Genomic DNA, 17,611 nt, shown 5'->3' with positions numbered 1-17,611 from the left:
CAGTATATGTAAATAATAATAATAATAATAATAATAATAATAATAGTGGAGTAAAAAGTGCAATATTTGCTTCAAAATGTAGTGTAGAATTATAAAGTGACATATAATGTAAATACTCAAGTAAAGTACAAGTTCCTCAAAATTGTACTTAAGTACAGTACTTGAGTAAAAGTACTTAGTTACATTCCACCACTGTGTGTCAGGTTGAGCCACAATGGCTGCTGCAGGTTTCCAGCTTCGCTCCTCCCTTCAGCTGTGTGGAGCCCACCGTGATTTTTTTTTTTTTTTTTTTTTTTTTTTTACGTAAAAGGGGCGTAGTAACGGGCCGGTGCTGACCTGTCAGTCCCGTGCCGGGTGTCGGATGGTGCACGACAAGCAAGTATCCTATCTGAAATTATTATATATTACTGTACGACGTTCATTATGCGATAAATATACTCATTCTGTCGCCTTTTCCATCGAAACCTGGACGGAAATGTACCGTGTTGCCAAGGAGATATCCAGACACAGATGACACCGGTGTGATTTGATTTGACGTTACGTTTAACTGACACGTTGAGCTCGTTGTTTGTGTCGCTACCGACATCGCTACATTTCACCAGTTTACTGTTAAAATAATGCGTCAGGCGTTTGTGCGGCACGTCCGCCGGTTTCCGTGGGTGACCAACGTGACTCTGTACGGCTGCCTGTTCGCCGGAGGAGACTTCGTCCACCAGTGGTTCTCCCGGAGGGAGCAAATGGACTGGAGACACACGCGGAACGTCGCCGTGGTCGCCTTCACTTTCCACGGCAACTTCAATTTCTTCTGGATGCGGTTCCTGGAGCGGACGTTCCCCGGGAACTCCGCCCGGATGGTGCTGAGGAAGCTGCTGCTGGACCAGAGCACCGCGGCTCCGCTGGCCACCAGCGTCTTCTACACAGGTCACTGCCCGGCGGCAGGCTGCTGCTGCCGGCCGCACACCACACCAGCTCCCCGGGGGGCACTGAGAGCCTGCTGCCGGCCTCCCGGCTCTCTGTTAATGGTTCACTTTAACCCTTTGATGCACAACATGTAATAACCCCGATAATTTTGGGTCATTTTGTGTCTTTTTTTAAATAATTTTGTTTCCTTTTTTTTTTTTTAGTAATTTTGTGTCTTTTTTTGGTAATTTTCTAATAATTTTGTGTCTTTTTTTTTGGTAATTCTGTGTATTTTTGGTCATTTTGTGTCTTTTTTTAGACATTTTCTAATAATTGTGTGTCTTTTTTTGGTAATTCAGTGTATTTTTGGTCATGTTGTGTCTTGGTTTTTTTTTGCAAAAAGGGATTTTATTCAAAAATTAATAAAGGAAAACATAAAATTAGGATGTATGATGATCAAAAACAAACTAATTGAGGAAAACCTGGAATACTGAATGATGAAATTAATTTATTGCAAAGATATAGAACATAAAAACTCTGTCGGGTCACTTTAGACCCATGTTGTGCATCAAAGGGTTAAAACAGATCGCATGTCTGTGAATGTGTAACCTGAGCCAGGTCCTCTCAGTGCTCTCCTTATGATCACTGGTTGTTCATTGTCCTGTCAGACATAGTTTGACTAGCAGAGGTCACATGAAAGTCGTCACTGAGCAAATGATTTGCTCCAAGTAGATAATCCTGGACATGGTATCTGTCTGGAATGAGGGGGGGATACAGTATACAGTGGTGGAATGTAACTAAGTAGATTTACTCAAGTACTGTACTTAAGTTCATTTAGAGGTACACAGTGGCGGTTCTAGACCAATTTTACTGTGGGGGCCAAGGAGGGGCCAGTGTTTAATCAGAGGGGCACATTAGCACATGAAAAAAATGGCAAAGATGATATTTAAGCATTCAAAATCTTTGAATGTCTTGAAAAAGACACAAAATGACCAAAAAAGACACAAAATGAGAAGACAGAATAACAAAAAAAAACCCACAGCAGACATAAAATGACAAAAAGACACAAAATTACCAAAAAAAGACACAAAATAACTAAAACAGACACAAAAAAGACACATAAATGACACCAATGACAAAAAAGACACAAAATGACAAAAAAAAAATACACAAAATAACTAAAAAAGACACAACAGACAAAAAAATTACCAAAAAAAGACACAAAAAGACACAAATGACCAAAAAAGACACATAATTACTTACAAAGACACGTAAAAAGGATTTAAAATTTGACAAAATAGCCCTATAAGACCATGGAGTTAAACTATTATACAATGTAACATTCGGGTTCCTTTTGTGTACAATGAGATATTGTTTGAACAAAAAAAAGGTTAGAATTGTTCCATTGTTCATTGTTATAAATTGATCATTTTATTATTAATTTGACACAGGGGCCACAGCAGGGGCCAAAGGCTTCTTCACAGGGGCAGTGGCCCCTGGAGGCCCCTGTGTAGAACCGCCACTGGAGGTACATGCACTTTACTTGAGTATTTACAATTTATGTAACTTTTTACTTCTACTCCATTACATTTAGAGGCAAATTATTATTATTATTATTATTACTATTATTAGTTTATTTAAATTTATGTGCAATTTCATAAAACACATGATTACACATGGTTAAAAAAGCCAGAGTTAGCCAGAAGGCTAGTTTTCATCTGTAGTCCCCTGGCCATGATGTAAAAGAAGCAGAGAATTACGAAACAAAAAAACAAACACGTACAATATACAAAATACATATACAAACACTTACGATACAATTAAGAAGAAATACAACATCACACACAACATCACAACATAACATTTTATCTTAACATCGAAACAACACAACAGGCTTATCTTTTAGTGTTGGCAGCTGTAGGTGTTGATAAGCCACAATTTCAATTTTTTGTGATTTAACATTAAAAAAACATACATTTAAGTGATTAGACGTATTCTTAAAATTAAACCTCATAACAGTATGTTAAGTAATTAAAATGAGCCCTACCTTCAGAAAACTGAAATACATCAATATTAATACAATAATATATTTGGAATATGTAGAAAAATAAACCTTGAGCAGTCATTGTGGCTCAACCAGACAGACAGTGGTGGAATGTAACTAAGTACATTTACTCAAGTACTGTACTTAAGTAAAATTTTGAGGTACATGTACTTTACTTGAGTATTTACATTTTATGTAACTTTTTTATTTCTACTCCACTACATTTAGAGGCAAATATTGTACTTTTTACTGCACTAGATTTAGCTGACAGCTTTAGTTACTTTTCAGGTTGAGATTTGACAGAAAAATGTGATTAGACTCTATTTATTAAAATTTTCAAACAAAGTACCACATTTCAGAGTCAGTACAATTAACATAATAATAATAATAATAATACATTTAATTTGTAAAGCACTTTTCATTGTTAAAAGTAATCCAAGGTGCTACAGAGTACAACAAGATTAAAAACAGGTTTAAAAGCCAAAGCACAACGATACATTTCATAAAAGGCCTTTCTAAAAAGAAAGGTTTTTAGACCTTTTTAAAAAAAAATAAAAAACATTAGGTATTAAACCCCCCCTCCCTCCCCATGGACAAGAGTGGGAAGAAAAAGGATAAATTTCCCCTCCATCAGTCAAATTGTTTTCCAGCTGACTGTCAGAGTAAATTGTCATTTGTCTTGTTTTTCATCCAGGAGTCAGCTTCTTAGAGGGCAAGGAGGACATCTTTGAAGACTGGAGAGAAAAATTCCTGAATACATATAAGGTGAGTGGGAGCAGAGCGCGGCTGTCACAGCGCGTTTGTCTCACCAACCTTCGGGTGCCGGGGTCTTAAATGCACTGCGAGCTGTGACATGTTGTGACAGTTAACTTGTGCCTCAGTGGAAACAGATGAGAATTTGTAGTATTCACTACGGTGGCCCTGAGAGCCCACAGCGCTGCAACTTAAGAAAACACATGCAAACTGAGAAAACATCGTCATCAATTTGACAACACAAGCGCAGCATTAAGAAAACGCGCTACAAAGACCACAACACAATACGATAATAAAAAGACCAACACAACAGAAGTGCTTCCAGATAACACTTTAAAGTGATGCACACGTCTGGACACGCTTGATATTATCACGTTATTTCAAGATAATGCTAATTTCACGTTATAACGTTAGCGGCCGATCATAGCATGCTAACGTTAGCGGGCTAGCAAGACTAAGACTAATTCGGTGCAGTTGAGAGAGAAAAACTAAAACGCGTATCATTCATTTATTTGATTTGTTTAACTGCAATGTGATTGATACGGGCTAGTGGGCTAACGCTATATATAATGTTATAACATGAAAATATCATTATCATGAAATAATGTGATAATTTCACGTTATAACGTCATAATGTGAAATTATCATTATCTTAAAATAACTTGATAATATCAAGTGTGTCCGGACATGTGCATCACTTTTATGTGTCCTCTGGAAACACTTCTGTTGTGTTGTGGTCTATTTGCAGCGCTTTTTCTAAATGCTGCACCTATGTTGTCAAATTTATGAAGATGTTTTCTCAATTTGCTTGTGTTTTGTGTATTTGCATGTGTTTTCTTTAGCTGCAGTGCTGTGAGCTCTCAGGACCACTGTAATTCACTCTGTGTCCACATATACCAAACTGCTCAATGTGTTTGGATAACAAAATGTGAAATATCATGAATTAATCAAATGATCTGTGTGCTTTCTGTTTGTATCTCTTTCCAGACGGGGCTAATGTTCTGGCCATTTATGCAGGTAAATATTAACATCTTCTGTGCATTCTTGACTCTTAGGAACAATGATGATTCTGAGCTTTGAATCTCATGATAAATGTAATGTGTGTTTAGATTTTTTTCATTATTAAAATGATCAGTTTCCTCATACACACTCTCAAAAAGACCTGGATCCTTCTGTGTGAATTTAGGAACCAAACACAAATGACTTGTGACGTCCAGCTCCTATTTCTTATGAACCGACTCCTCAGACAGTTTCCTTCCTTTATCACATTTAGTCTACATTGCTTCAGTTTGGATTTAGCCAGTTCTGTTGTCTCATCACTTTCATTTTCAATTCTCTTTGTTGTTTAATTTATTAATGTTCAAACTGTAATATTAGAAGTTCCCTTTGCTGTTTAAATGTTGGAGCCTGATGAGGAACTCAAAGAGGGTTTACTCATATCGTCAGTTGCCAGTGTTTCATCTCTCAGAAATGTGATTTTCTCAGATTTCTTTTTTTTTTTTTTACACTTTCTTTGGAGTGTATGTTTAAATAGGTGTTCTGTTTTACACTTTTGAAATGACTTATCAGAAGGAGACTGATCAAGCTCCTTACCAAAACCAAAACCCAGTTGCACAAGTAACCACAACAACAATGGAGCTGTAAACACTGACTAACTAATGCTGGCTTACACCAAAAGATTTTCCCAGATTTTTCCCAGACTAAAAACTGAAAGTCTTTAGTAAATCTAGAGTTTTACTGGAGTCACAGTGCTCCCGTCATCTCCATGGTTAAGTTTAAGGTTGTAATCTGCTCTGTTTCATATCAGTCTTTTCCTAGTCTTGGTTTGGATCATATCAAACGTGTTTCAAAAAAGTCACAGTGACGTAACACAATTAACAACCAATAGGTGAGCGGGGGAAACCACTTCGACAGGAAAAAGTGAAAAAGTAACATCACAATAATGCAGGGGTCTCAAACTCAAATTATCTGGGTGCCGCTGAAGGCAGTATCAAAATAACCAAAAAAAGACACAAAATGACAGAAAAAAACCTAAATTATTAAAAAAAGACACAAAATTACAAAAAAAGGCACAAAATGAATGAAAAAACACTAAATTATTTTTAAAAAGACACATAATTACCAAAAAAGACACAAAATAATTTTAAAAAAGACACAATTATTAAAAAAAGATACAAAATTAACAAAAAAAAGATACAAAATTACCAAAAAAAGTAATTAAAGGGACCTTCCACACACAACACGGTAAAGTGCCATTCATATAAAACTCACATTAAACTTTCATATCAAGGTGGGGGCCACAAAATATCGTCACGAGGGCCGCAATTGGCCCGCGGGCTGTGACTTTGAGACCCATGCAATAATGCTAGTAAGCTCAGTCCTAAATATAAAATATAGTGATGTCTATATATAGTGATATATATAGTTATATAGTTATAGTATAGTTATAGTTATAGTTATATATATATAGTTTCTTCGTAAAGAGAACAGTAAGGAGACCCAGTTAAAATGTATAAATAAATATATACATAAATAAGTAATAAATAATCAATGATTAATGTATGATTAACTAAATAAAAGTTGATAGAGCTGATAAATATAATTATTCAATTAAACAAATTATAATTAAATAGGACATAAATGTATATCATGAATTCATTTCTAAATTTTCCTTTCCTTTATTCTTCCTTATATCTATTTTTACTGTAAAATAGTCAACTTCCTTATATCTATTTTTACTGTAAAATAGCATATTGAGGCAAGGCAAGTTTATCTGTATAGCACAATTCAACACAAGGTAATTCAAAGTGCTTTACATAAACATTAAAAACAGCAAGACACAATTGAAAACAGTAAAAACAGTCAATTGATACAGCAGGATAAGATGTATTTATTTGACATCTACTCAAATGACCCTCCATGTGTCTGCCCTCAGTTCCTGAACTTTGCCTTGGTGCCTCTGTACGTGCGGACCACCTTCACCGGCTGCTGTGCCTTCGTCTGGGCCACCTTCCTCTGCTTCTCCCGCCAGAGCGGAGACGGGACTGCCGGTGCTGCTCTCACCTGGATGTTCCCTCCTAAAGGGGACGAAGCAGAATCCACACAGGAGAAAGTAGACTCCAAGGACAAGACAGATGCACCGAAACCTACTGAGAAGTGAAGTATGTAGAACCTGTGGTTGTAACGGAGGTCAAACAGAAACAGAAGCAGCAGGCTGAACAGGACGCAGCAGGTTCAGCAGGTCACTGTCCCGTCTGCGGTTGATTTTGCTCCGTCACTGCCAGGATTAGAGTCCAAAGTGTCACTTGTTGCACTAAAATGTGTGTTCTCATGGCGCTCCAGCAAATGAAATGTACATATTGTATATAGGGCTGGGCGATATGGACCAAAAGTCATATCCAGATATATTTAGGCTGAATATCGTTATACGATATATATCCCAATATTTTATCACAAAGTGAGAGCAAATGTTCAGTCAAAGCCAAATATGACATGTCACAAGTAGTTTTATTGAAACTTTTTATTTAAGTGAACATAAATACTGGATAACAACAGGAGTACTTTTTTTTAATTTTTAAATCAAAGCTCCATAAATTGCACATTTAAGTAAAAAAAGTATCTTAAATAGAAATAGCCTATGAAATAAAACAGGCCAATCTTTTTCAGAAATAAATATATTTATATGAGAAAAGAATAACGAACATTACAAAGGAACTAAATATGACAAACCCTAGTAAGGACAGCATTTATATATAAAGAAAGAAAAAAATTTAACTATATCGATATATGCGATATGGTCTAATTCCATATCACATTTAAAAATATATCAAATTTTTTTTATCGATATATCACCCAGCCCTAAATTGAGCAGTAAAACTTTACATTTTTTCTGCTGATGATCAAATGTGAGATGGTCAGAAGCTCCTGAACAAGCCTGTAAGTGCAGCTTAAAGATAGATTATGTACATTTTGAAATAACATAAATCATGTCATTTTACAAATGAAAATTTTAATTCATAAAAATCACATTGTTTTTCTTCAATGTTCTTGCTTGGACAAATATAATGATAACAACAAAAATAGCTGATAAGAGTTTAATTTAAGAGCTGATATCTAGACATTTTCCATGGTTTTCTTGATAATAACCAAAATAATCATCAAGAAAACCATGGAAAATGTCTAGATATCAGCTCTTAAATTAAACTCTTATCAGCTATTTTTGTTGTTATCATTATATTTATCCAAACAAATGTACCTTTAGTTGTACCAGGCATTAAAATGAACAAGAAATTGAAGAAAAACAATGGTCTAATATTTTTTTCCATGCATCCTTCCCTCAAGGATCACAGCACAAATTTGAACTATATTGATACATGCGATATGGTCTAATTCCATATCACATTTCAAAATATATCGATATATTTTTCATATCTATATATCGCCCAGCCCTAATAGTATATCTTCTATATGCATACAGCTCATCACCTCAATGGTTCTCCTACTTTTCCATCCCACAGTGAACTATCACTGTTTGTCATCAGGGTTTGTTTTTATTTGTTTGTATAAAAGCAGTCTTTGTTTTTCAGCTGCTAAATGATAACTGGATGATTTATGAGGACTTGTTGTGTCTGCAGAGGAAGCTGTGATGATGAAAGGTGGATGTTCCATATTCCTCTGCTTTACAAAGCCTAAAAACTGGTTATTTCCACCATGTGGAGCGGCAGCTAACGTATTAGCTTAGACATTGAACTTCATAACACTGGACACATTTCATTTCAACATTGAGATACTACTCTCTCTTTATGACTGATATCTGCGGTTGCAACAGTGCCTGATCTCTATGAGGACTTTGAGTTTTGGTTCCAGTTTACACTTTGGTACAAGACGTGCTTCTGTTATATTTTAAACTATATCAGTTTGTTATTAATTTATAGTTAGGGTACTTTATGTATTATGAACTGAGCTCACTGAGCTAACCCGAGATTACCGAACCGATATTTTTTTTGCACCAATTTCCACATTTTTAATTGTTTTTCTTTAAATCTAAATATTGTGGCATTGAAATACTACTGAAGATTAATTTTTCTCATAATGATTGTTGGAGGTTGTGTCCAGTGGTGGAAAGTAACTAAGTACATTTACTCAAGTACTGTACTTAAGTTCAATTTTGAGGTACTTGTACTTTACTTGAGTATTTCCATTTTACGTAACTTTATACTTCTACTTCACTACATTTTAAAGTAAGTATTGTACTTTTTACTCCACTACATTTAGCTGACAGCTTTAGTTGCTTTTGTCATGAAAATCATGATATATTTATAGTGATAAGATGGTTTTTTTTTTTTTAATCAAACCTCATAAAAGGATATTAAGTAGTTAAAATGAGCCTGGAGGAAATTAATATGCTGCTTATATAAATGCATCAGTACAAATAATTAAATAATAGATTTAGAACATATAAAACAATCTGAGTGGGTCCATTCTGCATAAGAAATACTTCTACTTTTGACACTTTAAGTACATTTTGATGCTGATTCTTTTGTACTTTTTACTCTAGTAAGTTTTGAATGCAGGACTTTTACTTGGAGTGGAGTAATTTGACAGTGTGGTATTAGTACTTTTACTTAAGTAAGAGATCTGAATACTTTTTCCACCACTGGTTGTGTCAAACATCCATTTATGTGTAAATGCTCCCTGCCCTGTTATCATACTGTAGAGTACACTCTGTTATATCTCTTTGCACCATTTCCAATACTTTTTTATTCATTCTCAAAATTGTACCTCTTGGAGAAAATGTTCCTATAGGTTTCTTTCCCTGCAGTGATTCTTGAACGTCAGAAGCCTCCGCCAAGCAGTTTTCTATAGAGGTCGTTTTTATAAATAGCTCAGTATGAAAGCTGTCTGCTATTCTTCTATATATGATTTTAAAAGGCTTAGGGCAGACTTTTCCCTTCTGTCTCAGGCAGATACCGTGTAGTACTGAAATTCCTGGTGCCACAGAGACATGTTAGGCATGTGTCCACTCTTTTGTGAAAAAGGAGTTTGCAATTATGCATTTTGAAGTAGCAAAACACAGTGTGATTGTCTCACAGAACTGGATTAATACTGTGAATAACAATAATAATAATAATGTTTGCGGTACAGAAAAACAATATCGTCAAAAGCTGTTTGATCCCTTTTATGAGAACTGTTTTAAATTGCATCCCTAAGTATAATAACTTATTGAGTGTGTTTGTAAGAGCACACTATATACTATCCACCGGGCTTCTTCCTGTTATTCTTCTGTTTTTTTTGGTCGACTACTCCTCCCGGAGTTTTGGTCGCACATACACTAAAAAGGTATCAAATCGACCGGCTCAGCCATGACAGGTGTGCTATGACTTTTCTAAGGGTTTCAGCAAAAGGTTTTCAAATTGTTAGACAAAAACACGGCAAAAAAATCCCCCCAATGTTACCCTATGGAGAGGCTAGAGTGGATGACATCATCACTAGAGTGCAGAGAGAGAGAAAAATGTGTCAAAAAATAAATTTGGAAACTGTGCTCGAGGCCGCAGATGCCACTCAACAGAAATAATTTATACATAGAAACGTAGGAAAATTTGTCTTCTAACTCGTCTGCTAAAGCTGCCAGAGTTATAGTTTGGGTGTAGGACGCACAGATGCGCCACCAACATGCACCCACAGCCTCATAGACCGCCATGGTAAAAAGGCGGGACAATTTCTGTAGGAAAACAGTTTTTTCTGATTGCTCTAAAAAACAATTTCTCCATTTTTCTTCACAAAACACATATGTAGACGTTCACGAAGTACTCAGGATGCTCAAAGTGAAGTCGGTTCAATGATAGGAGCTACGATTTGGCCAAAAATGCTTTCTGTTCGAGGGGAACTTTCAGTCTTTTTCTCTCTCTCTCTCAGTGGCGTCAAATGTCACCAGAACAGCTGTGGTGGTTGCTCTGCTCTGATTGGTGGCTTCCACCTGGCCCTGGTTGCTTGGCTACCAAAGCCCGCCCTCCCACACACATAAGCCTGACTGTGATTAACTTTATTGAACTCTCTGTATAATAACAATGACTGTCAATGACTGGTGGAGATAATATACTGTAAACTACTCGGCAATGTCAATGTGGGTGAGAGTCACGGGCCAGAGTCAAGCACACTCAATGGTTCTTCGGAAATGTTCTAGTTATTAGTGTAATTTTGGAGGGTTTGAATTCAATTATTTGTATGCTGGTGTGCTTAACTGAAACTCAAAGATCAAATCAGTGAATATTGTCTTTGTTTATTTCAGCAGCTAAAGACTGGGTAACTCATATAATGAATTGTACACTACTGAACTTTTTGTCTCTATTTCTTGATTGATTGGTTTTCATATCATAAAGTACAACAATTTATGCTGTTGACTGTAATGTAAAACTGAAAATAATGATTTGATCACATTTTGCACGAATGTTGCACTAACTGGTAGAGATAAATCATATTTATTGTTGAATAAAATATTTTTTTAAATCCCATTGAGTCATTTTATGTTCTCAGACCATGCAACTATAGCAACACAAGCAGGGAGTGACCTTGGGTTGGACGCTTGAATCACAGTTTTCTTCTTCTGCTCTCACTCGATCTGAGATATCACGTGTACCCTTTTGATATTCTGTTATCAGAGGTACATCATGTTTGTGTATAGACTTGTGTTCAGACAGAAATATTACTCATGGTTTAGACGCTGCAGCTCTGTCTGCGTCTCTTGTGGGAATATATATTGAGCACAACATGTACTTTGCCTGCTTTTGCGTGGCTTTTTTTATGCAGCCTGTGTTTCCTCGCCGCCATATCTCGCCCTGCTTCTAAGACTTCAAGAGGGAAGCTTTAAGCACCTATTAATAGGGTTGTTTTTCTAAATTTATAACAGACTGCTCAAACAGATGTCATTTGTCAAATTTTGCCATATGCAACCAAGGCCCCCTTATGTGAAAACATCTGCCACTTATCCTTTGGCAGCTATTTCCTGCCAAATAACAACCAGAAGTACACTTCAGAGACAAAATGCTTCAAGGGTTGGTTCCGATTTTTGAAGTGTAGTTGTATGAGGTACTTATCTATAGTCAGTACATACTCAATGTACACTGCAAAAAAAGCCAACTTGTATTTTTTGGCCTAAAACAGTGATTTAAGTTGGTAAAACTTGGAAATATAAATTATTGACATTTAGGGCAATAATGTAAGTTAGCACAACAAAGGAAGCCAGTTGCCTGCTCAAAAACAAGTTTGTGAGTTGTTGTTACTTATATCTTTAAGTTGGGGTTCACAACAAGGGACAATAGTTCTGCTAACTCTTATTTCTTTGTTGTGAAATGCGGGAAATCGGTGAAATTCGGTCATTAGCGAAAGCTAGCGGCTAACTGATGCTAGCGGCTAACTGATGCTAGCGGCTAGCTGACGCTAGCGGCGCTGCTTGTTACAGCTACAAGAGTAGCCATTAGCGTATCAATGCTAACTCAAAATTGTGGTCGCAACATTAGCTGACATTTCATTGCAGCGTTACAATTGTGCCAATTCAGCACATTGCAGAAGTTAGCAGAAGTAAGGATTAAAAGTTATTACAATGTAAAATTATAAGTTAGTAGGGTCCTACAACTTATAGTTGAGTTGACAAAAATCTGAATTCAGAGTTGAGCAAACTCAAAAACAAAACTTAAAATATTTAGTTTAATTGTCCAACTTAAAATTTTATCGAAGTTTGTTGCCTTGAAATTTTGAGTTCACCCAACTTGTGCAACTGCAAAATGTATTTTAGCCACCTAAAAGAAATGAGAATCATTTTAAGTGTATGTTATGTTTAGGATACTTTTACTGCTTTACCTTGCTGTTAGCTGGTTATTATTCTGAGTCTATACACGACACTAAAATGAGCTGCTGTGACCTCTAGGTAACTTTATAACCACAAACTAGAGACCTAGAGCATTCAGAGGGTGTGCAGCTATATTGACAATAAGATTGTTTCTCAGCAGTTTGTAGAACAGAAGTTCTCATCATCCAATCGCTGAAAATACAGAAATCTCCAAAATGACCAAAGTTTTTGAACCCAAATCTCAGCATGGATTCTTCTATTCTGGAGGTTATTTCTGACCATTTTTATCCATTCTTGATATGAATGAAATTGCATTATTGAGCACCATGTTTTGCATGTTAAATCTCCTGTAAGGTAACTAAAGCTGTCAGTAAAAAGTACAATATTTACCCCTTAATGTAGTGGAGTAGAAGTACAAAGTTGACTACACTGAAAAAAATTGGAGTGACATTTACTTAAAAAAAGCTAGGTAGCTAAGTTTTTCCACACAGAAAGTGTTTGTAATCTTTACTCAGGCTCTAAGTAATATTTATTTAATAGAACTACTTCTTTTTTTATGAAAATACACAAGTAAATTGCAGATTCACTGATGTCCCTCAATTACATTTTACTTGGAAATATCAACTAGTAAAGCCAATGAACTGGTTTAGTGAATATTACTTGGAACGAATGATTAAATTTACATACAAAACTGAGGACACAAATAACAAGTAATGCACTACATGAAAAACTGCTATTTTAAAGTAAAAGCACTGAATTTGTATTTCTTTGTAGAATTTATATAGATGATGAAAAAATCTGTTTTTTTTCAGTGCACTGGAGTTTTTCTTTTCAGGCTGTTCAAGAATGTGTTTCAGTTATCCAAAGCTCTGCCTGGATATATTTCTGCTTTTTTTTTTAAATTATTATTATTAATTTAAACAAAAAAGACAGCAGGGGCTCTATAAATTGAAACTTTTAGTTATATTTTTAATTGGGGCTGTATGAGGTACTTATCCATAGTCAGTGTATTACCTACAGTCAGTGTTGGAAAGTAACCAAGTACATTTACTCAAGTACTGTACTTAAATACAATTTTGATGAAGTTGTACTTTACTTGAGTATTGCCATTCTATGTAGCTTTTACTTTTACAGGGCCAAAAAATATTTTTTCCAGTGTTATAGCTTTTTTTTTTTAAAAGTAAATGTCACTCCATTTTTTTCAGTGTATTGTTTTATTTTTAACGTCATCCCGGTGCCAGTGGGTGTCTCCCAAGTCTTCACATCCCTCCCTGCCCCGCACTGCGCATGCTCCCTGCATCCTCCTCTCCAGCCACACGTCCAGGGACTTGAAAGCTTGACTAAAGATGCTCAACGTCTCGGGTCGCTGGAGCCTTGTCACCCGGTGAGACTTGAGTTATCTGGGAGGACGCACACAGAGGAGACGAGTAGATTTAAACTCGAGGACTCGTTGTAACCTGGTTTCGGCGCGCGGGCACCGACTGCACCGACATGGAGCTGAAGAAATCTATTTCGGACACCGAGCGCGCGCTCAGGAGCTACGGCGCCGTGTCGGAAACGGCATGGACCACGGACAAAGGTGAGATGTGAAATGTGTTCAGATATCATGTCGTCTGACCGCCCGGTTGGCACAAATAGCACGCAAATGTCTCAGTTTTTCCAACAAATGTCCCAGTGAGTGAGCAGTGAAACGGTTAATAGGTGACTCACAAAGGTTTGGGATGTATCAATAGCGCTGCCTCGCGCTAAAGGGCCTATTAACTCCCCTGCATGCACACTGTGGCCACTGCGCGGTTTGTGAATGAATTTGGGCCAAGGAGTACACCACAGATACAGCAATTAAGAAACTTGTGGTGCTTTGGTTCACTGGGCTGATGGAGAAGCAGCTCCGAGTCAATAATACCCTGCTTCTCTCTGCTCTTATCAAAAGGCTGTATACTCTGTGTTACACATATAAAAGGATATTTGAGTTCATGGCAACATGGTTGAAGGATTTGCTTAATTTCAGGAATTGTATTCCTCACTTTTTTTTAGTGATTGTTATTAAATTGCACAAGGGGTGAGGACAGAAAATAACAGTTTCTGCACCGTAACAGCAGTTTGCTCTGACACAATACAGCATCACCACACTACAGCCTTGAAAAATGACTATAAACCTGAACAAACAACACAGTTTGAGCTAAAATTGAACATTTCAAGCCGAAGAGCTATTCTGAATTACATGTATTTGGTATTTTGTCCTGCGTTTTATTTGTCCTATTTTGGGCTGTTAGAAAGGGTTCATTTGAAAGCATAAAAAATAAATAAATAAGGGAAAAACAGTTTGATTGATATTCATTTGAATGCACAATTTAAAAAAATAAAGGTATTATTATTATTATTTTAAAGATATATATATATATATATATATCAAAACACCAACACCAGTTTGACTGATTTTCCCAGGCTTGCAAACAAAATTACATGATTTAGGAGAAGAAGAAGAAAAAAGGAGACCTCTGTTCTGCAAATAAACCTTTCTGTAAATATTAGAAACAGTTTTAAAGAATTCCTCTCGCAATATTTCTGAGCCTTTTGTGATATCTTTAAATTGCGTGTGTTTTTCATCCAGCAGTCCAAAACCTAAAATATTCAACCGAGTGATAACAAAACTAAGAAAAGCATTACATTGTCACTTTGAAGAAGCTGGAGAATGTTTTGCATTTTGCTTGATGCATGCCAGTTAATGGCAATTATTATTTTTTGTGGAATGATTTGTTCATCAGCAAGCTCTAAACTAAACAAAACCACAAATGCAGTCTTGAAAGTGACCGTAAAACTAAAACAAACACAGTTTGGACAAAAGCAAACAGTATTATCTGCAGAGCAGTTGTGTATTGGCTGTTTCTATTATTTTGTCCGGTAATCAAATCCCAAGTGATGACGGCCGACGGATGACGCATGTGTTGACAGAAGCAACATACTGATAACGTCCTCCAAGATGCATCCTGATTGGTTCCACTGTCGATAACTCATCACAGGAGAGCAGGGTGTGAAGAAACTTCCAGATCAAGTCAGAGAAGAAGAAGAAGAAGAAAAAAAAAAAGCTGTGGATATTTTTAGACACAGAACCAGCCGTTGCTCTCTCCCTCTGTCTTCCACAAACACAAACATAAAGCCAGACAACAAGACAGAAGTAAAACAGAGCAAACCCCTCCAGGTTTATCTCCTCTCTATGCACTGCCTCTGTTTCTATTTTGTGCTTTTTCTCCCCTAAGGGGTGGGGTGTGTGTAGTCCAGAGGCAGCAGCACCACCACCAGCAGCAGTGTATATATATATATACAGTGTGACTGCAGGATGTGTTTGGGGCGTGTGCATTGGATGTCATACAGATTTCTTTGCTGTTGAGCTGCACTGATCAGGCAGTTTATTCCTCATTAAATCATAATCCTGATGTACACTAATGATACACTTTGTCTTAATGAAACAGGGCTAATTCAAGGTAATTAATTATGTTTTTGTGAGGAGGCTGGCTCCCGTCTGCAGGTGATATGAGGAGAGTGGTTGCTTGTGTTGGTCCTGAGACTCTCAGAGTTAACCTCACCTGTCCCCGGTGGACAAGGTGCTTTTAATTAGGAAGTATCAAAGCAGCTCCTTGTAATGTCTTTAATGCTGAGTATGTGTGAGCGGCTTGTTCAGAGGGAGCTGTTAAGACATTATCGAGCTGGCTCTTTGCCACCACCTGACTTAATGCAGCCTGTGAGCACATGGCTGGAGCGTGCAAAGAAAAACAAGACAAAGAAGGGAAGATATGTGTGCTTTAGGACGTGGCTACTTAAAGGCCTTCTAAGGAGTCGACTGTTCATTTAGACCAGTAGTTCTCAACCTTTTTGAGTCGCGACCCCCAATTTAACACGCATGTTGTCCTCACTGAACAGAATCTCACACGCACAGTTCAGATCACCCAAAAAAAGGAGACAAAATGACCCAAAAAGACTCAAAATGACCAAAAAAAGACACAAAATGACACAGAAAAGAAAAAAAATGACCAAAAAAGACACAAAATTACTAAAAAAAAAGACACAAAATGACCAAAAGAAGGAAACAAAATGACCAAAAAAGACTCAAAATGACCAAAAAAAGACACAAAATGACACAGAAAAGAAAAAAATGACCAAAAAAGACACAAAATTACTAAAAAAAACAACCCCCAAACTTTATCTCCTGCTGTGTTTCGCATCGTTCTGCAGCTTCATGATGCAAAGTTTGATTTTGACGTCAGCGCGTTTTGTCAGCAGACAAATCGGGTGATGATTCAACATCAGCAAAGGCACAAACAAAGTGGGCCCTCCTGTGCAGACTTCTGTCTGCTGTGGTGAGTCAGCTCCGTCCTCAGCCAGCATCCATGAAAAGTACCACAAACGCAGACTGCAGTTTATGTTGCTGCAGGAGGACGAGGAGCTGATCCAGCCTGCTTATGTTACAACACACACTGAGGAGGAAATGTCATGCGTCACACGGCTCCGGATTAAAGATGTAAATTGTTTGTTTATTCAGGTGTATGGCGACATTTCAGTTTATGGACAGGGGATTATGTTCTGGGTAGACGTGTTTGGACAGGAGGGTTAATATCCATATGGACAAGTGTAGGCTGGATGAGTATGTATGCGTAATGAAATCAGAGAAAATGGCAGAAAACCAAAAACTCTTTGGTTGCAGCCTGTCAAATGTAATGTTCTATCATATTATATAACACACATTTAATCAATTAAACAGGGAAATAATCAGCACATCAAAAAATGTTGGGTATCATGTTTTAACAGGACACTGACAGTGTCAACTGTACATTAAGATAAGATAAGATAAGATGAGATAAATCTTTATTAGTACCACAACCAGGACATTTTCAGCAGCAAAAATAGGCCTGTCACCATAACACATTTTTTAGGAACTATCACGATAAACGATAGTATTGTTGTATCGAGTTTGTTTTAGTTTTACAATGGTATTAGAGCATAATAAGTACGTCCTTTTTCACAGCAATGAATTTTCAAACCTCAAGAATATTAAACATTGGAATAGAAATGTG

The 17,611-nt window shown here is 36.7% G+C and overlaps 1 protein-coding gene across 1 annotated transcript in view; it reads left to right on the top strand.

Annotated features, from left to right (window-relative positions):
• Window positions 1-301: 301 nt before the first annotated feature.
• Window positions 302-17,611, top strand: part of LOC131966984 (uncharacterized) — a 39,537-nt gene continuing 22,227 nt past the window's right edge. The window contains exons 1-5 of the mRNA XM_059328613.1: window positions 302-921; window positions 3,639-3,709; window positions 4,685-4,714; window positions 6,633-6,853; window positions 13,979-14,121. Coding sequence (XP_059184596.1) covers window positions 618-921; window positions 3,639-3,709; window positions 4,685-4,714; window positions 6,633-6,853; window positions 13,979-14,121 — 769 coding nt within the window. The 5' untranslated portion in view covers window positions 302-617. The remainder of the gene's footprint in view (window positions 922-3,638; window positions 3,710-4,684; window positions 4,715-6,632; window positions 6,854-13,978; window positions 14,122-17,611) is intronic.

The sequence above is a fragment of the Centropristis striata genome, chromosome 1 (assembly GCF_030273125.1).
Source record: "Centropristis striata isolate RG_2023a ecotype Rhode Island chromosome 1, C.striata_1.0, whole genome shotgun sequence".
Classification (NCBI taxonomy): domain Eukaryota; kingdom Metazoa; phylum Chordata; class Actinopteri; order Perciformes; family Serranidae; genus Centropristis; species Centropristis striata.
Note: the sequence above shows the minus strand (reverse complement) of the source record. Positions and strands in the feature narration are given on the sequence as shown.